We start from the raw sequence: 24,872 nt of genomic DNA on the forward strand, positions 1-24,872 counted from the left end.
CCCTCTTAAGCAGTTATGTCAGTTTATTTAATGCCTTAACGAGAGAAAATTTTCTTCCCTCCTTGTGAGGAGAACCTACACAGTCAGCTTAGCAGCACGAACTGCTTCTGTTCTTCATCCCAGCACCACAGTATTAGGTCGGTTTTGTGAAATCTCCAGGGAGATTTTCAGTGCAGAGCATCAGACAAGCCCCAGAACAGCTACAGGACGCCAGAGGTTGTCATTCATTCAGAAACTTATTTAGCCTCTTAAAACATGAGTTTCCTAGCTAAAAAACTGAAAGCACTTCTCTCTTCTTCAAAATGACAAGTATCAACTTCTTTCAGAGAACTTTAGTAAATTCTCAAAGAGTAAAATCCAAATGCCTAAGCTTGAAATTCAAGGTGTTCCACAGCCTTGCACCAATCTGCCTTCCCAACTTGTCATCTACCATTATTACTTTTCATGTGTCCCACATTTAAGTGAAACTATTCCCAATTCCCAGAAACCACCTCTGCTTTCACATCTCCATGCCCAATTCTAAGGGGGTAAATTCTTCTTTCCCATGTCATCTTTGCTTCTCTCTTCCCTCTACTCCCCCATGCATCTTTACTTTGGAACTTACCAATGTTTCAAGTTCCACATCTCCCTTCAGTCCACAATCAGGCCATCTGCATTTATCTACTCAGCCCCTCACCATGAGACAACACGCTTGCTAGACAGGGACAGCAAGGTGAACTGAACATAAATGCTGCATGCCATCTCTTTTCTCTCTAAGCATCCTCCCTCAGCTAGAAGTGGTATTTCCCTTCTCTGGGTGCCTGCTAGCAGCTCTCTACCTTAAGTTAGGGTTATTTACATATACCCTTCATCTCCTCCTCAAAGTATAAGCTGTTAGAAGGCAGCTTTATGATTTGCTTATCTTAGAAAATCTACTACCATGTTTTATACATAGTCACTTAATATATGGTCATAGGAGGCAATATGGGAGAGCCAGAGGTACTGTGACTCTAGGATAAGAAAACCTGGCTGAAACAACCTTTAATCAAGCCAGTAAAGCAACAGTGCTGATATTTGCCAATTATGGATACTACCATATGCCTAAGAGGCAGTAAGCATCAAATGAAATAATGTATGAGAACATACTTTTTAAATGGTCCAATGTTTTTTACAATTATTCAATTGGTGCTAATAGAACATGAGTCTTTAGATTCACATAAACCAAATGTGTTATTTTGACCATCATGACTGCTTTTCAATGTCTCCGCAAATAAGTTATACCAAGTGACAGTATTACTGTGTTTGAAATATTCTAGTTGTGACATGAATTTATATGTTCTTCTTGTCAGAGGAACTTAAGGCTTTATAAACAATTTAAAAATCCCGAAGGTCATCTGCATTTTAGCCCTATAAAATGTTAAGAATCCTTTAAAACAACAACGGTGAACCTGCTGGCCCACCCAACAAGGGATAGGTTTCCATTTTTAAAAAGGCAGGGGTGGGGCAAACAGCAAGGCTGAGCTCAAAAAAAAAAAAAAAAGTCATTATCATTAGAAACCTGCTTCATAGGAAGTACCATTTAAAGTAACTATTCTGTTAAACCATACCAAAATCACTATCCATAAAAATGGGCTCTTCTAGAATCTCAGAGTGCTTCCTTTGGATACCATATTCATTTGGGCCTCACTTTTAGAGTTGCATTAAGCGGAAGTTATACTTATTATTTCTCCCACTGAATACTCAAGAACAGAGACTGCATGCTCAATAGTCATGCGAAAATACCTGCTGCCTTTCACACCTGGAAAGCCCAGACTCACCCTCATCACAGACCAGAAGACCAACACAGAAGCAGCGTGAAGGAAGGAAGGAATTATCCCACAAGCCTATAAAAGAACAACCTCCACATATCTATTAGGACCTGCACTGTATGGAGGAGGTGAGCTGGGCCCAAAGAGCACATAGAGCCAATGTTACCCCAGGATTCAGCCCCGGTGTGCTGGACTCTCAGTTGCTTTCTCTCTCTCTGTTATCCCAGCCAGCCTTCCCACAAGACACAACTCCATGAGGTCCTTCACCTTGTCCCTCCTATACATCATGGTCTGACTCCAGGTAGGTAAGAAAACAGATGGCATAAGGATATCTAGGTTCTAGGCATAGCTAACCGACTTGCCAAGAAACTAAAGCAAGCTCACTTAATTAACACTCTGAACCTAAGTTTCCATATTGAAAAAATGGTGATGATCATGTCTGTTCCACATCCTCAAACAAACAAACAAACAAACAAAAACTGTAAATCACCATGCAGATGTTGGAAATTATTTCTGTTATTCTGATTATCAAAACTAATTATGAAGTCCATATAATTTTCCCTGGATTATGTTGACTCCTTAGAGAATGGCACTCAAGCCAAATTCAGCCCAACAAATGTTTTTGTAACACGGCCACACCTATTCTTGTTCATATTGTCTCTGGCTGCTTTCACATGATGATGGCAGGGTTGAGTAGCTGTAACAGAAACTGTATGGCCCACAAAGTCTAAAACATATTTTATACTATCTGGCCCTTTACAAAAAGAGTTTGCCAGCCCTCACCTTTAAGTACCAACAAATATTAGAGATCAAAGGGAGCAGCTGACAAGTGACAGTAAATTTTGAATTTTCCCCAAACTTTAAACTATTTTCCAAATATGTCTTTTTTGTCAAAAGATTTAGTATTCTATAAACAAGTACAAAGAGAGAAGAAAAAAATCAGAAAACCACTTTTTGCAAATAATAAAATTACACCAAACCAGTAAAGTCCCAAAAAGATATATGCATAAACATTTTTGAATTTTTCAGTATTTTCAAAGGATCACAGTCTATAAGTTCTACAAAATTACCATTCTTAAAGAAAGAAATATCATAAAAATTGTCCCTCAAACTATCCAATATTTGAAATAAAACGTAAACAGGAGAGGGAAATAGCTCAGAATATAAATGAAATGTTTCCCACAATTTCCAATGTGAAACTATTTACTACTATGGGTCCTTCTCACCCCATCTTCTACTTTTCAAAAAATTAAACTGCTCTGCCGATCCTATATGGAGAGTGGAGTTCTGCTTTTGAAATGCTTTTGTAAATAATTTTGCTTCATTTTGCATTTTGAGTAGACTATGTATATTCTGTTCCTAAACATCTGGTTCAGTGCCAGAAAGGAAAGTGTGTGGTATGTTTCAACAAGTAGACTTCCTCTGTTTCTCAAAGCCTTCAAAATATTTAGTTTCAAAATGAATACACTGGAAGCCAAAAAATTACCACCCATTTGATTATTTTGTCATTGCTACTGTAAAGATTTACAATAAACACAAGGAAGGAAAGGAGCAGTGAGTAAGGAAGGCAACCAAGAAAGATAAAGTGGTGAAAAGCCATCAGACTCATGATAGTCTACTGGAATTGCCTTTTCTTTTCCCCTCCTTGTCTGTGGCCCTCCAAAAAAAAAAAAATTTTAAGCCAGAAAATAGTATTACTTATTGCTAATAAAAAGTCACATGATCTTAGAGATGGACTAAATTTTAGAGGTCATTAAATACAATCCCATTTATTTTATGAATGAGAAAAACTGAGGCCCAGAAATATTAACTGGCATGCCCTACGGATTAGCTAGTTAGTGGCAGGACCAGGACCAGAATCCAGTTTCCTGATCATCAGTTCTCTTCCCATTAGACTTGGCTCCCTGCCCTGCAAAGCATAATGTGCCATTTGGCACCTAACGGCTAAATTCTTTTAAAAACTATGCCCAGAGTACCCCTATCATAGCCAGGAAACTCACAATGCCCTTTTAAATCGTATCTATGGGCACATATTTTTTCCAAGTACAGACGATCAAAAATATGCTTTGACCTCCTAAGGATTGGGAGTCACAATAAAACAGCAGAATAATCAAAGATCTAATAAGAACTTCAAGCTGTCCCTTTATTTTGTCTTGATGTAAATCAGTTTGACACAGACACCCCTTCTCCTACCACCCCCCCAGACACACACTTCCAAGACTAAACAGCAATATTCCATAAAAAGACCAGATCTAGCCAGTGTTATTATCTGTCTGACATTTGGGTTATTCTTGTGAGTAACTCAGAAAGTAACGTGGGTGTCTGCGATTATTTGAGTACACATGGCAAACCATAATTGGTCAAAAAATAATAAAAGACATTTTTCTGCGACAAAAATACTGTATTGCATGACAACATGGCAACATAACAGCATTCCGTGGACCACAATCCTTTCTCCATTTGCAAAAAAGTAAAAAACAAAAATTCAAAATGAACCAACAAGGCTTTCTTGCAGACAGCAACTACTAGTTCATATTTAAATTAACTTAAAGGAGTACTGAGAGTAATCTACCGGTCTGTCTTCCCCAAATCCACGTAAAAAAGGAGTACTGAGAGTAATCTACCAGTCTGTCTTCCCCAAATCCACGTTATATATCAATTTATATTCAGTCTTGTGAGACGGAGCAGAAACGTGGCAAAAGATGCAACTCTGTATCCTTTTCTACAACCAAGTACAGGTTTTTGACAATTCTCGGAGTTTTGTTTTAGAGCTTGGCTATTTTTGAAGTAAAAACTTCAAATTTCATCACCACCTTCCAAAATTTATTACATGAGTCAAATCTAAGACAAATTCCACTTATCACTGGGCTGATAAAATTTGAAGCTTATCAGCACAAGTCATGCCTTAGGGTCTAAATCTAAAACCTACTCTCTTCTCTTCTACTATATATATTCCCATTACCACATGGCTGTGTAAATGCTAAGCAATAAGGGAAAATATTCTAGTTGCCATTCCCCTAAGAAACCAAAAATCAGGTTAAAAATTATTCCGAAAGCAATTTAAAAGATCCCATGAAAGAAACATACTCGTACTCATAGACAGACACCCATTGAAGCAGACAGCAGTGTGAATGGAGGGGGTGTCTAAATGCTACAATCTCATAAAACTCGACTCAGTAAGGACAGTTAGGGACCGTGGAGGAACTCACCCACTCGGAAGTTCGTGGCCGTCAGGGTGTCGGCAGCATGACCATTCTCACTAATGAGAGTGGTGGTGTTCCCCTTCTCACAGCTGTTCTGACAGCTGCCCTTGGTGCAGGTCACTTTACAGATGCTCGGAGTAAAGACCACCTTGATGCGGCCAGTGTGGTTACTCACTAGGAGCGGAGGCAGGGAGAAAAAGAACAACAAACACATCAGCTTAGTATCCATGAACTTGCCTTGGAAGGTTTAAAAAAACAGAAAAAAAGAAAAGAAAGGAGCAAGAGGGGAAAAGAGAGAGCCCACAACCCGACAGGTTTAAGGAAAGAGGGAAGCCTTCAGTGCTCGCTGCTCTGTATTCAGTGGTGTCTCTGAAACAGGAGTAGGAAGCTTAGCAAACAGAACTCTGGGATGCACTCCAAAACCACATTTGAAGTCGAGTCACTGGAGTGGGATTACTAACCACAATGCTGCACTTTATTCACGGGCAGACAAAGAGCAATACCGAGGGCACGACAGATTAAAGAGCCAACCCTGACAGGCAGATGTAATGCAAAGGGGTTGGCCGTGCACCTAGCGGTGAATAAACTCTTGTGTCCTCAACTTGCATACTTTCCCTGTTTCTCCACTTATTAAGTCACTATTTGCAGCCCGACCCCTGGAAATGTTTTAGGCATGCGGCATGTCTGAAAACATCTGTCTCAAATCTCCTGGCACTCTCGGCTGAAGTGATCAAATGCTGTGACGCAGCTGCGGGAGCCCATTTCTTTTTCACAACTCCAGGGCACTGTTTCTCCATAAGAATTTAGGCAACATATATTTTGTTTTCCTGTGAACAGGGCCCATCTTTAAAGGGGTAAGCCAGGTCACAGGGATAAATGGTTGCCTCCCTAAAAATAACACCCTTGGGCTCTCACTGTCTCTATTCATAGACCACCTGGAGTAGCCACTGGGGATGGAGCTTTCTTTCATTCGCGTGGCCTTCTCTTAAAAACGAAATGCTATCACCTGACCACACAGCCGAGGCTATGTGGTATCACAAAATAAGCCCTAGACTAAAAGTATATCCTGGTTTACAATCCCAGCTCAACCACGGTGTGACTCTGGACATGCCATTTCAGTCCAGTTCAGTTCAGTTTTTCCAAAACTTGAGAGAATTGAAACTGGTATTTTCTACACACTTCTAACTTTCAACGTCTCTATCAGAGGTCAGCAAGCTACAGTTCAGGGACCCAATCCAGCTTGCTGCCTGCTTTTGTAAATAAAGCTTTACTGGAACACAGCCACCCTCATTCATTTCTGTACTGTCTGTGGCTGCTTTTGTGCTATGACGGCAGAACTGCACTGTCTCTGTGCAGTCCTGCTTCACCCAGACCTGCCCTTCACTGCCAGATCGCAACCTGAAGTCTCTGGCAAATTGCAAGACACACACTGTTTAGATTGCTACATCTGCGATAGGCCCCTAGCCAGGTCCTTCCTCTTTCCAGGAGACTAGGCAGAAAGCAAAGATGGTAGCAGTAGCTGAAGAGAGCCAGTCATCTGTCAGGCTTTAAGGCCGTCAAGAAGCAGTGCCCTTCTGACGCCACTCCATGACTGGAGTGGCCAAAGGGGAGAGAGGCTCTGGGCCAGCCTTTTTTATACCATCTTTGCCCACCAGAAAAACTTGTCTCTCTTTATACTGCTTTGGTTTGGCTAATATTGTATTTTCAGAAAATCATCCCAAGATGCCTCTATAAGACCCTCAACAAATTAAAACTGTGGTCATAAGCTGAGCTTGGAAACAAAGAACTTTAACCAAAGAAGCCATTCCAATTTCAGGGTTGGAATGGGGCCCCAGAGGTTTTCTAACGCAACCATCTCTCATCCACTGTTTGCATTCCACGTATCAAGTGGTCGTGTAACCTTTACTTGAAAATCTCTAGTGACGGGCAGCTCATTACCCACAAAAGCACATGATAGTTATGGCAGTTCCCAGCAAGTACTATTTTTTATTGAGCTGAAATCTGGCCTCACAGTAACTTGCACACATTAATCCTAATTTGGTTCCCCATGGCCTCACAATCTAATGCCTCTTCCACATGACAGCCCTTCAAATAAGTTATCTTTGAGATAAATGCCACTTAATCAAAGAAAGCTAAAATTAGGACTTGAACCCATCAGCTGGGTTGGTCATCTCACTTAGAAGAAGAAAAATTATTCCTCTGGAGGAGAAAGCCCTCCATTCTTTTCAAATGGTTTTCCAAGACAGTTTCTCCTTCACCGGTGGTTCTAACCCTGGAGGATCAAGACATGTTGTCTGAAATGGCAAGATGTCCTAGTGGCCAAGCAGACCTTCTGGCACCTTGCAAAATGACATCCAATAGGATGCTTCTATCAGTCAATACTTTAAATCGAGGGCTAGCAAACTTTTTCTACAAAGGGCCAAATTGTAACTATATTAGGATTGTAGGCGAAAAGGACTCTATTCCTATTCAACTCTGTGGACCCGCATAGCTGGAAAGCAGCCTGTCAAAAACAATATGTAAATGAGTGGGCATGGCTGTGTTCCAATCAAACTTTACTTAAACACTTCAGTAACCCCTCCTTTAAATGCTTACAGGACATTTTAAAGTTATCTGGGAGTCTACCTTAGAAATTCAAAAAAAACAACGGAATCCTGATTTCACCAGCAGAGAAAATTCACCTAGTTTGATTTGTTTTTTCACAGTAGCACAAACAAATCAGCTTATAATTTAAGTTGTCGGAAAATGCTTACAAATATCTTGAGGATACTTTGTGTGTTCAAGTGTGTGAAACCCAAGAAAAAAAGAGACAACATTTTCCCACTTCAAAAGAATATAAACTCCTACTTTTTCTGGCTCCTGGTACAATCATGAAATTAGAATCCGTGTGCCAACTATTTTGTCTTCTCTGGCATTAACTTGTAGCACCAGCAGCTGCCACACAGATGCTCACACAGTCACCTAAATTATGCTCACTTAGGCAAACTGAGACATCCAAAGAAAGCAAGCACTTAATCATTATTCCCATTTCACCTCCCAGCTACAGTAGTCACTTTATAAGCACTGGAGATTCTCCGGGCCTATTGTTATTAAAAACTTCTTATATTTCTTTGCCAAAAAAAAATTTTTTTTTGGCTTGGAATCATCTGGATTTTCAAAAGGCAGAGACAGTTTCATATGACTTAATTCTGATTTTTACAATGTTCACATCTTCTTGGAAGCAGAAGCTATATTTTATTTCATATAAAAATAAAAATGCTTGTGTTTTACAAGCATTCTGCTATAAAGTAATCTAATTCTAAAACAGACACTTGTATTCTAAGCGGGTCCTCCCATCTGCATGAAGCACTTACTTCTTCATTATAATTAGCTTTAGGTTTTCATGCCAATCTTCTCAAAATTGGTAGTGAAAATGCACTACTGCTTTTGACACTAGATTATTATCCAGAGCTCTAACAGGATCTCCATAAATGCTGGATGGATTAGAAAATATGTTCTCCCATCTCTACTCCTTGAAAATCATTCCCACATATTTAGGGTATAGTGTAAAAAGTTTAAGTTTTAAAGTTCATCAAACAGAGATCCATGCTCTGAGCTTCAAATTCCTCACATGTGACACGCTGAAGGCAATACCCCTCACCTTTCAAGAATTTAGTAGGAATTCACTAACAGTGGACACAAGCTCTCCCGCAAAAGCCATTTGGTCTATCAGAAGCATCTTCTTTGCATGTCTTGAATAAGGTAATATTCAACGACTCCTGATGCCTTGCAGAGAGTAGGCACCCAATAATTGTGGAATAGACAAAGTAACCCGAAGCATGGGGCAAGGGTGACTGTCGGATCCCACAGAGATCCAAGACTCACAGGATGCTGGAGGTCATTTTGGTCTAAGGTCCTGCTGCACCAGTGAGAAAACAAGCTCAGGACTAACCAGAGGCAGAAGACCATCCCGAGTGGCACCTACCAGGTGATTAGGAATTATAAGTCTGAGAAGCAAAAATTAGGCCAGTCAGGAGTTAACAGGGAAACCACTGGCACAACTTCTGTGCTTGGTCCTTTGGAGGAAAAAAAATGCAATTTTTAGATCCCTTTAGGTGAATCAGCCCCCAAAATCTTAAGCAAGCACTTTAAAACGTTGGGTTTTAGAGGCCTTGGCTAGAGGCACAGATTGCCTGGAGCCATGCAGCACCTCCATTGGGCCTCCTAGTCAGTCAAGACACTCAAGAGTCAACATCCTGTCTGCAGCGTCTGCCAGACCCTGTGCAAATTTATACCTCCAAGAAGAGGCACTGGCACTCGGTTTAAAACAAACCACAGATATTCAGAGTGAATGGTGAATGGGATGGAAGTGAAGCCGATACCCCTCCTCCCGTGATAAAAAGCTTTCATTTCTGCTTCGGGGTTGTTAACAATAGAGAAAAATATAAAAATGTGAAAACTGTGCTTGAAAAACAGACATCAGTCTAGAAAAGGGCACAGTTGCCTTGTTTGGTCATCAGACCAAGATGTGACCAAAAGCAAATAAATAAATATAACAAGTTCAAGACTCACATCAGATGTCATGAACAAATACAGTCTCCTCAGCATTCGTCCAGAATGCCGCAACAGCACATTAGCATGCATCCAACTTAAACAATGGGGACCAACCAGCACAGGCAATATCCTCTGGGAAGAAGCAACCTCTCTGTGGTTTAAAGCCACCACCCAGTTTAAAGAGACCTACAGGCTGATTCAATACACAAGTCACGTGTACACTCTTCAGGGTGTGAGAGAGACTGAGCTAACAGTTCATTCTCCCACTTGCAGTCCATCGCTTACCCGAAGGCCAAGAATTCTTTGAAGGACAAATCATAAAAATATTAAATAATGCTTAGAATAACAGGACTTTATTGTTCAGCTCTCCAGGCTTGCTTAACTCCTCCTGGACTATTAAAATAATGCCCATAGACTGCTCTGTGTTCCTCAAGAAAGGTGATATGTAAATAAAAATTAATATCAAATCTATTACTTCACCAGGCAGCCCCAGTCCTGGAAAACCCTCCAAGGAAACTCAGATGAGATCACTAGTACTGATGTGGGCAGTTCCACAGGTAAGAATCCAGAGTAATCTTTCAGCTCCATCTCTTGAGTTACTGAGGCAGGAGTAACTAAAGAAAGAGGCAGAGAGAAACAATTGCTACAACAGTGATAGAAATCTAAGTCTCAGATCAAGAAAAAGCATAAGTCATTATGGGTTGGAAACCTTGCCATCTTTACAAAAGACATTTTTCCCCTAAAAATTTACCCGAAAAAATAGCCAATAATATTTTTTAAAAGTAAAACCATTTTTAATTGAATATGTTAAAGAGAATAACTGAATAAGCAATAGGAAATAGCAATTTCTCAAGTACTTTTGAAAAGAAAAACAGAAAATTACTTGCTACTAAAATTTCACAACATATTATGCAAGAATCATCTTGACACATGATGGAAACTTCTAACTTTATAGATAAAATCTGTGTAAGATATTTAATTTTTGAAAGAGACACCGTGGGACAGCCTGGTGTGGTTCTGGGTCCACTAGAACTGAGGTGTGTGCCCTGTTGCTGCCTCTGGTTACTGGAATGCCGACAGCAAGTGCTGTCGCCTCTGCCCTGGACTGCAGTCCGGAGCCTGTCCTGAACTTTTCTGGGTGTTCCGCATCCCTAAACTGAAGAAGTATGCCTGGACAGTTGAACCCCTTCAGGATCTATAATGTTAAAGAAAAATATTTTACAAAAAAGGACAGACCATGAACATGTCAAAAAGCCATGGATTTGTTTTGCTCGTTCTCCACTTTTATTACCAACTGTACTTTCTTTTCCCAATCATTGGCTCCAGAACCATACCAGGCTGTTCCAGGCGTCTCTTTCAAAATGACTTTTAAAACTCACCTGTCTAGAACACATCTGGAAATCCCTCATCTAGAACACATCTGGAAATCCCTTCTCTGTTCCTAATTCTGAATGTTAAGAGAACCTACCAGCATTGCCCCATCCAGAAGGGATAGTAGTATTTGAAATGCTGTGACTGAGAGTTAAAGAAACACATCCTCCAAGAAGAAAGGTCTTGAATCCGTTCATAAAAAGGAGGAAAAAAGAAAGGGGGAGCAAGAGCTCAATGTACCCAATCTCCTAATTCTGAATTGAGAATGTAATCCACAGCCACAATCTAGAATCCTGACAATCATGGGAGCCATACTTGTTGAGGGTTCAATGAGTTTGCCCTGGGTTTTTGGGAACTAGAGAGAGTGAAGGGCATCACAGTTCAAGATGTTACTCTAAGAGTCTGTCTCCCAAGGGGGAAAGCCATTTAAAAGATACATTTTTTCAGAAATGAAAAATAGCTACCTCCCTCAAAGATTCTATGCCAGTCTTCACAGCAGCACAGCTTTAAATTCCACACCATGGCCACGTGGCTGGAGGACCCGGATGTGCAGATGTGCAACTGACAAGAAGACTGACTTCACTGCTCTCTGTAAACAGAATAAGGAGCAGAGCAATCAACACACTTACCTGTCTTCCATCTCTACTACGCATGCAATCTGCCTAATTTGCATAGGCTCTTTATAACCACAGTGGGTTACATATGCTTCACATGACTCAAATTTTCTGTCCCTTAATTTTGGAACACAGTTAGGTTTTATTTATCCCCACATTTGTTGTTTTTCAAAGAGCAAGTAAATGGAGGCATTTGACCATTTCTATAAATAACACCTATCTGTATGTGGAGAAGCATGTCTGACTAAATGATAGATATCTACTGGGCTATTTGTTTACCAAGGAACACATTTGATGGCTTACTCACAGGCTAAACAGGGGGCCATTCCTCTTGAGGGTCCCAAATTATCTCTACCACACACTTTGAAAATTAGGATCCTATATCACTGTTATGACAAATATTTCTGACAAAATCAAACTCCCTTAAAGGAAAGTAAGCCCCTTTCCTACCTAGGTCCAACCTAGCCTCGCCTCCCACCACATCTCCATGTAAAGCCAGGGCCTGAGCCAAGCCACGCTGTCCACAGGTCCCCACTCAGACACCTCACTCATGCAGTTTCCTTTCCCTAAAAACCTTTTCCTCTTCTTCCCCACATTCCACCCTTTTGACTCAACTAAAATACTCCTTCCCTCCATGATTTTCACTGACCTAGGCACAACCAAATATTTCAACCCTACATTGTCTCTTGACTCTTTGCAGACACTTCTATGGATATTTCTCCACTTTTCCCACCTTCCTTTGGCCTCAGTCAGGCCAAAGAAAATAGTCTATATTCTTATCCTCCTTTTCTATCTATAACAAATGTCCCACCTGGTGATTCTCTTTTTAGGACTGGAAGAGAGAATGTGGTAAGAGGGGAGTGTCATGGGAATGGAATACGGGGGTTGGAAATGAAGAGGCCTGGTATGAACTGAGGCTGAGAATCCATGGGAAGATGGATAATGGGAAGGGAAAGCAACAGGAAGGGCAGACAATGTGAAAGGCAGAGAAATGACTTTTACTCAAACAACTGATAGCTGGAAGTCACAAAACTTTAAAGGAGTTGAATGCCTCAGGCTTCTACCATCTTCATAAAGAGGGCTTGGGAATTTTCTTCCGACACCGAGGCAGACATAGTGAAGGAAATGACTTATTACACTTCACGAAATTTAAATTCTGAATAAAAGAAAAAAAAAAGAGTCAAAAGACAAGGCAGAGAAGAAAACCAAAACCTCCTGGGCTCTGAACACACATTCTGAGTCACTGGAGCTGCCAGGCCAGAAGTAGATGTCTTGATGTGCCTCTACGGGATTCCAATTCTTTCACACAAGCAATAAAAATCCAGAGCAAACAAAAATAAAATTATAACTTGAATGCATTATATTTTAAGAAGCACCAAGGAAGTCAAAGATATGAACATTTTTGCAATGGCCAAAACAACTCTCAAGTTTGATGGATTCAATGGAGACAAAAATCTGTTGAAGCACTTAGTTGTATAGAAAATTGGCATTTTAAAATCTCTAAATTAATTTAGAATTAGAGTCTCAGAGAATCCAAGCTTGCAGAATACTGATTCTGTCATTTACTTCATTTTTTTTTTTTTCCAATGCAAACTTCTCTCTGGCTCAGTTTTTAAATGACTGCATCCAATGGCCCCAACTACTCCCCCTACGGGACTACGGCCAAACTCAATAGATCTCATCATTAGGAAAGATTTCAGCCTCAATATCCTTTTCCCAAAATCATCATATATAGCTAGCTATGCTCCAATATTATGTGATAAATAAAATTGAAAAACAATTAGTTGCCAATAAAAAAATTACTGATGTATAGTTGTACACTGTAAGTTTTCCAGCTGTCAGCTAATTCTTTTTAGGTTGCCCATTTTCAGCTTCCTCATTTCCTTTGACTCTCATCAAAAGAGTGCCCCTTCTGTTGAACACTGTGATGGTTTTAAAATATGTCCACAAATTCCCTGATACTTCTATCTTTAAGAGGTGAAATCTAAAAGTCTAATCTCCCCTTGGACATGGGCTGGTTTTTGTGAATCTTGTCTAAGAACAAACCAGATATGGTGGCTAATGCCTGTAATCCCTGCACTTTGGGAGGCTGAGGGGGAAGATTGCTTGAGTTCAGGAGATCGAGACTAACCCTGGCAACATAGCAAGACCCTGTTTCTAAAAAATAAATAAATAACAGAAAAAAAATGGAATGATGCTTTGCAACTTCAGAGACTACATCATAAAAGACACTGTGGCTTCTGTCGTGGTCTGTCTCTGTTGGATCACTCACTCTCGGGGAAGCCAACTCCCATGCTACGGGAATACTCAAGCAGTCTAAGGAGACACTCACTCATGGGGCAAAGAACTGAAATCTCCTGCCAACAGTCACATGAGTGAACCACCTTGAAAGTATCTTCCAGGCCCAGTCAAGCCTTCAGATAACTGCAGCTCTTACTGATATCCTGGTTGCAATTTCATGAAAGAAACTGAGCCAGAACCAACCAACTGAGGTCCCTCTAAATTCCTGAACCACAGAAACTCTAAGGTAATGTTTATGGCTTTAAATCACTACAGTTTGGAGTAATTTTTTTTTTTTTTTTTTGAGACGGAGTCTTGCTCTGTTGCCCAGGCTGGAGTGCAGTAGCACCATCTCGGCTCACTGCAACCTCCACCTCCCGGGTTCAACTGATTATCCTGCCTCAGCCTCCCGAGCAGCTGGGACTACAGGCACCCGCCACCACGCCCAGCTAATTTTTGTATTTTTAGTAGAGATGGGGTTTCACTATATTGGCCAGGCTGGTCTCGAAGTCCTGACCTCATGATCCACCCGCCTCAGCCTCCCAAAGTCCTGGGATTACAAGCGTGAGCCACCGTGCCCGGCCAGTTTGGAGTAATTTTTTATGCATCAACTGATAACTAACATAAACATACACACACATAACATGTTCTTCTTCCCTTCTGCTTTTTTTTGGCCCAGATTCTGAGAACAACAGAAATTATGGACGATACTAAATGCACAAAAGCACTGTATACATGAATGGCAGACTCGAGAGACAAGGACTGAGTGCCTACTAGGCTGCAGAGAGCAAATACACATGACAATCATGTAAGCTGCAATCATATCCATTCTGCCAGCAAGGAAACCAGAGATGTTCATCAGAAGCTTGACCACGGTCATTCTGCTAGGGAACAGTGAAGCTGGGATTTTAATGCAAGCCCTTGTTCTTTCTTTCCTCAATATGCCCCAATGCCTCTCCTACACTTGTAATGAGCATTACTATGAAAAATATATGACACTTAGGAATGTGAATGCTATACGCTTGGGAAATTAGGATGAGGGAGAGAGAAACAAGCATAGATTGAGCACCTATGTGATGTGTTCTGCAGTATGCGAGATATATAGACTTCATCTCACTTCATTCTCTCTCACAACAGTCCTACAGAACAAGTCTTAAGATCTTTATCTGGAAGACAAAGAAACTGATAATAAGAAGTTCAAAGGGAAAGAATACAAAACCACCCACAGGTTCTACCCTTTAGGATGCTGAAATCCAGAGCGCCTAAAAACACACTCAGAATAACGCCATCCAACCTATCTACCTCACAAGACTGTGGCAGGGGCCATGTGAAATAATTTGTATGGATATAATTTATAGGCTGTAAAACTCTATGCAAATCAAAGAAAAAATACTTACACATGGTCAGTTTTAACTGGAGCAACTGTTAGAAAAGCTCAAACCAGTAGTGACATTTAAACCATGATATACTACAGAGCAAAATCTATAACCACTTCTAAATCTAGGAAAATTCTCATCTTAAGATGTTTGCTTTCAGATCATAACTATTATTAAAGACTCTAGAATAAAGCAAGATTCTACTGTGGACTTTGGTTCCACCGTAATTTCCACATACAACCTGATTGTTTGACTTTGTTTGACAGGTATCATAATGAACATCAACCAGCTGTAGGAACCCACTGATTAGAAAGGTTTACCCTGCATTTGAATAATTTTTTTTTTTTGAGACGGAGTCTTGCTCTGTCACCCAGGCTGGAGTGCAGTGGCACAATCTTGGCTCACTGCAACCTCCGCCTTCTGGGTTCAAGTGATTCTCCTGACTCAGCCTCCCAAGTAGCTGGGATTACAGACATGCACCACCATGCCCGGCTAATTTTTGTATTTTTAGTAGAGACGGGGGTTTCACCATGTCGGCCAGGCTGGTCTCGAACTCCTGACCTGAAGTGATCTGCCTGCCTTGGCCTCCTAAAGTGCTGGGATTACAGGCGTGAGCCACCGTACCTGGCCGCATTTGAGTAATTTTTGTTAAGCTAAACACCTCTTGTTAGCAGCTCTATAGTCACATAACAAATTTTTAAAACATGTTATTGTGTTAAAAGTCTTACATATAATACAATTTTAAAATATCTAAAATATAGTCAAATCTTGACTTTGCACTTGCCTAAAGATAACTTACACAAAGAGCTAAAGTGGTACTTTTTTTCAATGAATAAGATTGATTTCTGTAATTTTAAATTCAATTTTTGGTTCCTAACTTAAGGAATGCATTTTAAGTAGTAGTCAAGTAATATACAAGTATTATAATGTAACATATTTAATTAATGCATATAAAGTGCTTAGTACCATGGTTGGCATGCAGAAAGTGCTAAATAGATGAGGAGGAGGAGGGTGGAACTTACCTCATGTCTTTGCTGGGACAAAGAAGCCTATGTCCAAATTTCCTAACTACCTGATCTTTGATAACAAGAATACAATTTACAATGCCTTCAGCACATCTGTTTGTATTTTCTTGCTCAGAGTATATGTTCTTAAGGTATATTAAGGTGTGGTTTGGAAACTGGGATCTCTGACAAGAAACACCATGAATCACTTTCTCCATTAATCGTCTTTGAAAAACCCCTTCAAAGAGAGGCATCTAATTTTGCTAGATTTCCATGTTCAAGACATGGCAGAGCATGCCTGCTATGTACTTACACACATACTGCATTGCGGCTGCCAGAAAACCCATACCAAAAAAAAAAAAAAGATGAATGAACAGGAGGCATGACAGGATTCCAGGAATCTTACTGAAAAGGTTTCCCAATCCACACTCACTGACTGAAGGTGGACATTCTCCATTCCAGGTGGGCAAGAATCCCCCAGACCTGAGAATGTTTCTGTTAAAAATTCCAGTGGAAGCTTAGACATGAATACAGCAATACCATCAGGTCCCAGTAACCCGCAGGCCAGGCAGAACAATTCTCCAAGTGTTGCAGGGGTCTCAGGGAACTGATGGAACTGACCCACCCACTCCTCTTTCTATGTGGAAAGAGGGAATGTGGACAGGACTAAGAGCTATAAAGAGAGTGAGGAAAAGCTATAAAGGGAGTGAGGAAAAGTTGAGCAGCTGGGTTTTCCCTCTCTAGAAGTCAAGCTTTGGTGCTTTGTGTAATCAGGACATGCAACTGTCAGAGAGCAGAGTAGAAATAGAACTTGTATTAGCTGAGGTCTCTTGCCTACAAAACAAGGGGGTGCACATTATCTCAAGCAACAGGATGTTCAACTGCGGTTGTGTACAGCAAGAAGGAGATAGACGTCTCAAGAGAACCCAGAACGCAGAACCAGCTGGCCATATAAGCCAAACCTCATGGAGGCTAAGACACAGTTCAGTAACTGAAAAGATGTTCAGAATCCACAGCACTTGTAGCAACCCCATTATATGTTGCCCCATCCCTACTCCCCTTCAGAAATGCTGTTGAACTTCATTCTTGTACCCAACATTAACGTGGTAGGATTGGCTACTTCTCTGGCTACTTCTGTTTCTTTTTGGTATTATACTTCTGTTCCAGATACTTACTGTTCAATTCTAACTTAGGAATTCCTTAAGAGAGATTCTGATTAATCTAATTTCGTCAACATCATTCCTGTTTGGGAAAGTGCCTCTGCCAGGCCACCGTACAGGCAGCTGGCCAGCCCCAGATTGGTTTTGAGTCAAGTGCCCACCTGCTTTCCAGTCCACTGTGGCCAGAAGGTGAGGTCACCCATAATATCACTTTTACCAAAAGGTAACCTGTCTGATTACAATAGTTATCATCTGTTCTAAGACTAATGATTGATTTGTCCAGATTGTTTTAAAAAGTAAATCTGCCCTGCTGAAATGGTAATCTAGGAAAAACAACAGATTTCAAGGGAGTTGGCATGTCAGCAGACCAGATGCATTGCCTTTTTCATGGTAGAAGAAGGAAGAGAGGAAATACGCAATTCCTCTTGAAGCTCCCACTCAGAACCCATAGACTCGTTCCACCCACACTCGATTGGTCAAAGCAAGTCACATGGCCAAGCCCAGAGTCAAGGGGACATGCAAAATCCACTATACCCACAGGAAGCCATGACAAGATGTGTGTGTGGAGGGGGGCAGGGTGGGGGGAAGAACTAGAAAGAACTATGCATATATTATACGATCTACCATGTTTATTATTTATTCTCGGATGAATAAAATGTTAGGGGAGAAAGTCAAATTGGTGAGAGAATCATTCTTAACAAAACTATATCCACCACCTTCTCTCTCCTATAAAGACTAACTAAAGTGCTTTTCATTAAATTTCTACAGTAACCAAAACCAAAACAACAACAACAAAAACTCTTTGGACCAGAAAGCATGTACCTAACTGAATCACAAAAGGTCAGTACAGTATTTTTGACTGATGAATAAAGGAAAAAATATAAATCAAAAGATTTTGTTTGGGGGAGGATTACGCTGTAACCTTCTAAAGTAAAGCAGATGCGTGCTCCAGCCAGCTCCTCCATGGAATGTAAGCTGAAAGCGTGGGAGGAAGAGCTCTTGGTTTCTGCTGGATCTGAGTGAAGCAGTTGCACTCATGAGATGCACCTGTAGCCATTAAGGGGTGTTGGTTAAACAAGGAGCCCAGCTGCTGGGTGCCTGTGCTTCCAGGCCTCGTTAGGGAAGAGCACTCAATCCCACACAAGAAGCCCAGATACCATCAACACAGGCACAACCACCGCCCTTTCACCTGCTCTCCGGATGCTTTTCTTTCTCTTGCCAAAGCTTTCTAAATCTGTTTATAGGATACAAGGACTTACAAGTAATTATGATGTTTTTCACAAAACACTGCATATTTAAAATATTTTCATTCAGTAAGGAAAAAAGCTAGAACCTTGGAAAAGCAAACTTGTGAAGTGCAGTTTGGGCTACAAGAATTTTTCTTAATGGATCTTCCTGTATGGACAAGGTAAGAAACTAAAAAAAAAAAAAAAAAAAAAAAAGACTTTACAAAATTTATTTCCACTGAAGAAAATCAGACTAATTAGAAAGTTTTCCAACAGAACTAAAAGAAAATGCATTTAAGTGGTCAGAAAGTGGATCTAATGAGAAATAACGATGATAATCACCAAAGTTAGCTCCATGCGAATTATATTTACTCAGGGAGAGATTTGGGAATTATTTTTCCTGACTTGCATACCATGCTAAATATTAAGAAACTGCATGTAAGTCTGAGTAGTCAACCACGTACTAATGAAGTTTTGTAGTCTTTTAATAGCATAGTACTTTGCTTAATAAAGATGATGTTTAATTGCGAAAAAAATTACTTTAAAAAATACACATACAACACTGCTGGTGGGAGTATAAATTAGCTCAATCATTGTGGAAAGCAGTTTGGCAATTCCTCAAAGAGCTAAAAGCAGAACTACCATTCAACCCAGCAATCCCATTACTGGATATATACCCAGAGGAATATAAATCGTTCTACCTTAAAGACACATGCACGTGAATGAATGTTCATTGCAGCACTATTCATGATAGCAAAGACATGGAATCACCCTAAATGCTCATCAATAACAGACTGGATAAAGAAAATATGGTACATATATGCCATGAAATACTATGCAGCCATAAAAAAGAATGAGATCATGTCTTCTGCCGAAACATATATGGAGCTGGAGGCTATTATCCTTAGCAAACTATGCAGGAACAGAAAACCGAATACCACATGTTCTCACACTTGTAAGTGGGAGCTAAATGATAAGAACTTATGAACACAAAGAAGGGAACAACAGACCCTGGGGTCTACTTTAAGTGGGAGGGTAAAAGGAGGGAAAAGGGCAGAAAAGATAACTACTGTACTGGGCTTAATACCTGGGTGATGAAATAATCTGTACAACAAAACCCCGTGACACGTGTTTACCTATGTAACAAACTTTCACATGTACCCCTAAACCTAAAAGTTAAAAAAATACACACATATATACTTGATTGAATATATGTGTGTATATATACACACAGCCATCATACATATATACACGTACGTATTTCTTGATTTAAAGTTTGCTTGTCAGAAGAATTAATATAACCATACTGCAATTACCTCTTAGGAAAGAAAGTTGTTCTCCAGTCATGTATTAACTTCTACCTCCTTTGTATGGGAATGAAAAGAAAGTAGGGCGGCCAGAGTAGGGTTAATATTCAGGAGATATTCAAAAACAAACAATGCAGAACTAAAATCACAGAAAATAACACAAAGCCCTTTTTAAGAAATGTCACATATAAAATATAAGAAAGGTATTTACGGACCAGGCGCAGTGCTCTCGCCTATAATCCCAGCACTTTGGGAGGCCAAGGCGGGTGGATCACGAGGTCGGGAGATCAAGACCATCCTGGCTAATATGGTGAAACCCCGCCTCTACTAAAAATACAAAAAAATTAGCCAGGCATGGTGGCAGGCGCCTGTAGTCCCAGCTACTCGGGAAGCTGAGGCAGAAGAATGGCATGAACCCGGGAGGCAGAGCTTGCAGTAAGCCAAGATCGCACCACTGCACTCCAGCCTGGGTGACAGTGCGAGACTCCATCTCAAAAAAAAAAAGAAAGAAAGAAAGGTATTTATGGATCCTTACGTCAAAGTGGGGATGGACTTACTCCAATGCAGTCATTTTCAACATTAAGGGGACTCTTCTATAAGGAATCTAATTCATGAGAAGACAAAGCATTCTACTTTAAGTCCCTGGGAAACATCTCATGAGCAGTATTTTGCGCGGGCCTATTTTATTTTGAATCAAAGCTACCATTTCTGTTCTAATAATGATTAATTTCCTCAAAGTTCTTTCCCAATCCAGAAGTAAAATCAACTAAAACCCTCAATTTCTGGCAAAGATATCCTAAGGCTGAGGAGGTACCATCTCTTTTCTTTTTCTTTGCTTTACAGTTTCCCCACATGCAAACAATAAATTCATTTGTATTACCTTTCCCTAGGGGAAAAAAAAAAATCAGTCTGACTCCAGAATATTCTGGAGCCATACAGTATCGATTTCTTAAAATCAGTCTCAACACCCAGAAATGTCCTTGAATTTGCTTGTTTCTTATAAACTCTTGGGCCCTTAGAACTAAAACCTTTATCTGGTAGTGAAGGCTGCTCATCGAGGAATTTAAACTACATGATCCTTCACCCTAGAAGGTTTTTCTTCTTTGCTGTTTTCATATTGCTGGGTAAGTTTCTTGGAAATATTTATAACCAATCCATATCTACTGTTTCACAGCTATCTTAAACTTCGTGTGGCCTATCAGGGGGCAAAGAGAATAATCATGTTCGTACGGCTTCCCTGAACTGGAATGTTATCAAATAGCTCTCAGATATACCATCCTCCCTCTACACCCTAACCCAGGATAATGTGCATGGCAAGACTGCTCATGAACTTTTCTTTGCAATAGATCACATCCTGTCCTTGAATGAAATCTGGATTCCCAAGGATACCAGCTCAGCAGAACCCTGTTCATCCACATTCACCAGAATGCCTTCTCAGGTGTCAGTCTGTACATGGTTATAATGTAGTTTTACTGTCTAGGCTTTCAAACCAAAAAATTTGCCAGAAATCATTGAAAAGCAGATGCCTTTCTTTCAGGAATCTTTAGTACTAACATCCACATGATCATACAGCTGGGAAACTGGCTCAAGGTTCCCGATTCCCATACAGAATTGAGCATGGGACAAGGAGCTTAAGGAACTCGCTGATTTTGCAAGGAAAAAGCACAAAGCTTTATCATTATTCCTTCTTTAAAACAGTTTGTTTTCACACCTAATATTCCTCTTAAATGCTGAAGCAGTTTTTGCTGGTTTTCATCAGTTCTTGTAAGGTCATTCATGGCTGGTCCAACTTCCACTGCCTTTTAGTACCCACTGGGTTGGTGTAAGCCAATCCCAAAGACAGTTTTTTTTGGTTTTTTTTTTGTTTTTTTTTTTTTTGCACACAAGTTAAAGGTAGTCTCCATGCAGGGAGGGCTTTCAATGCTGCAGAACATGTTCTCTGGAAATCTTCTCTCCCAAGGACCCACTTGGTCCATCTGCAAAGCTCTGCCCTGTAAGGCTCCCAATCAATCTGTCAGGACCTATCAGCGAGGATGTCTCAGAGGAGCAGAGCTGCCCAAACCCTGGATTTCTCCTGCTGCTGCTTCTGTTCTCTCTTCACGTGAGTGTGATATCATCCATATCCTAAACTTCAACATCCACATTAAGGCCACAACAGTTCTCAGGACCAGACTCTTCCTCAACAGCATTTTCAAATGGCTCCTCCTCTGAAGATCTCCAGATTGCAATTCATCCCATGCATAAGAATGTTGCTCCAATTCCCCTCATCTATACTTACTATATCTGCCTTTATCCAGTTGCCACCCCAAGGATTTTCCCGTCTTTTGCAGCATCCATCCCATAATGGGTGCCCTCAACTACGCCAGGGACACCTCCCATGAGCATTCTGTAACTGGCACTAGGCATCCAGAGCCTTTGAGCAATGTTCTTGCCCACCTCCCTGAAGTGGCTGGCATAAGCAGACCTGTCCATTTTAAATATTGCCTATCTCCTAACATTCAGCTTTGTTTTGCCAAAGCAAAAATCTTGAATGTCTCCTCTAAGTCTCTGCCAAACCACTCTGCTCTCTCACTCAGGGCAACCAGGAAGACCCAGACAATCTTACGGGTAACCTCTTTGTGGTATCAGACTGCAACCATAAAGAATCTTCACTCCAGACACGTGAACTTCCTTTTTCAAGGGGAGACATAACCATTTATCATCAAACCCTGAGATGTTTTCGTAACTTGCCATGCTTCTTGATGTCAGTCTGAACTGAAGCCTGAAGGCTAATGCTACAAGCAAGACATTCAACCATAGTATTAATAAAAGTTAAAAAGAAGAGGCCTCGTGTGTCCAAAGCATCCATACTTCTCTTAGTGTGGAACTATGGACTGCGATCAGGCCAGAACTGGGATTCAGGAGTTCAGGCCACAAAGCTGCTACTATGAAAACAACAGACTCTACATCTGTCTCAGACCAGAGCTCAGGAGACCTGGGGAGCTGTTCTATCTTCAAAGGGAGGTGCCAGATTTCAGTCAGCCCGTGATTGATGGCTGGGAGTCAAGCTGCCCCAGCCTGTTGCAAAGACTGAGAGAGGGCAGCACAGACCAGAACTCAGGGCTAAGATGTCTCCTGTGGTGCCAGTGCAGGTGGGAATTACATTTTCTTCTGTCAGAAGTCACTTAATAGGGACCCTGTGCGTGCTTCTTCACTTCTACGGTTGCTTATTTAAACAAAAAAGGTTAGGTTTAACACTTTAAGTAAAAAGTGGGCTTGACCTCACTTTTCCTTTCCTTTTTTTTTGCAATTTAATGGTACTATGTGTTTGGAAATGCCAGTCATTTCTCTCTCTCTCTCCCCCATGTTAGTACATCAGATGACAACTAGACAATTTTTTTAAGAGCCTGAGTTATATCTGTTTAAAGATTTTTAAGAAGTTACCATATAAAACATGACATCTGCCTTTCCTGAAATTGTTTACACTTTAAGTAAACAGTGGGCTTGTCCTTACTTTTCTTTTTTTGCAATTTAACAGTATTATGTGTTTGCAAATGCCAGTCATTTCTCTCTCTCTTTCTCCCCCACGTTAGCACATCAGGAGATAAATTGGTACATTTTTTTAAGAGCCAGAGCTATATCTGTTTAAAGACCTTTAAGAAGTTACTGTATAAAACATGACATCTGCCATGCCTAAAACGTAAAATTTCTGCTTTGTTGAATTTAAAGAACTAAAACTTTAGATGACTTTGAAATATAAGTAACCGATTTAAAACCTAAGCCCATCTTGAGAGAACGACAACTGGAATTAGCAATGAGAAATCCAATTTAGAGAAGTTCAAATTTCTAAATAGTTCCAAATATTAAAGTTATGTAGTAGAAAAAGGGACTAAGGAGGCAAATGCTTAAATTGGAGCTTCCCTAATCTTTTAGTTCTTCTTTGCACAGTCTGGAAACCAGTTGTCTAAGGAACCATGTCAGTTACATGGCCATTGCTGCTCATCCTAAAGATCTCCTTTATAAGTAGCTCTACAATCTATCTTAGTAAGTCCTTTGGTGTCTTATAACCCTGATGATAAATACACCTCTTTCCACCATAGACTGTACTTAAAATATTATTTGCTGGCTTTAATATTATAAAGCATTCCATATCATTTTTACTACGACAGCACATAGTATGATGTAGACACTTATTATACCCTCAAGGACTTTTTCTAGCAGGTTATGTCAAACTAATCTCTTTTTGTGTGAGTTACTTGGGTTTGCTCCTGAACATGTGCTATTCTAATCCTGACTGACCATTTTTATAAGATGGTCTTCCAAATGTTATGTCATTTCCATTTTCTTCCTCTGGGTTAAAAAAAATTACTAAACTAAACACAATAGAATTTGGTTTACATGCTGAATTCTTTCCTACAAGTCACCAATGAAAACACTGTATAAAGCAGACCCCCACCCCTACCCCACACCATCCCTAGACTTCTGAGAGCTTATGAGCTCAATTCCTTGGAGCTGAAACTGAGTCTCATAACTACCTACTTGGCAATAATTTTTCATACATATTTGTTATTTTAAATTGAGATATGATTCACATGCCACAGAACTCACCCTTAAGTGTATAATTCAGTTTTTTTATTTTTAGTGTTTTCAGGTTGTGCAACCAGCATGACCACCTAATTCCAGAACATTTTCATCACCCCAAAAGAAACCTCTTACCTATAAATAACTATTCCCTATTCCCACTCTCCCCTGTCCCTGGCAACCGCTAATCTTCTTTCCGTGTCTGTGGATTTGCCTACTCTGGACATCTTATAGAAATGGACTCATATATCATGTAGTCTGGATTCTTTTGTGTCTGGATTCTTTCACTTGGCTTGTTTTCAAAGTTCATCCATGTTGTAGCATGTATCAATCTTATTCCTTTTTATGGCTGAGTAATACTCCTACATTGTGTGTGTGTGTGGGTGTGTGTATATATGTGTGTGTGTACATATATGTGTGTATATATATATTTGTGTATATGTGTGTGTGT

The 24,872-nt window shown here is 40.3% G+C and overlaps 1 protein-coding gene across 20 annotated transcripts in view; it reads right to left on the minus strand.

The window, feature by feature from the left end:
- LTBP1 (latent transforming growth factor beta binding protein 1) overlaps window positions 1–24,872 on the minus strand; it is a 452,205-nt gene that overhangs the window by 259,515 nt on the left and 167,818 nt on the right. For 12 of the 20 annotated variants that reach the window (XM_034952914.4, XM_034952918.4, XM_063594991.1 and 9 more), the window contains exon 5: window positions 4,997–5,164. In XM_034952914.4, coding sequence (XP_034808805.2) covers window positions 4,997–5,164 — 168 coding nt within the window. Of the gene's footprint in view, window positions 1–4,996; window positions 5,695–24,872 lie in introns of those variants that run through there. The other 8 variants (XM_055108067.2, XM_055108066.2, XM_055108068.2 and 5 more) reach the window with 1 other exon arrangement.

Source organism: Pan paniscus, chromosome 12, assembly GCF_029289425.2.
Source record: "Pan paniscus chromosome 12, NHGRI_mPanPan1-v2.0_pri, whole genome shotgun sequence".
Classification (NCBI taxonomy): Eukaryota; Metazoa; Chordata; class Mammalia; order Primates; family Hominidae; genus Pan; species Pan paniscus.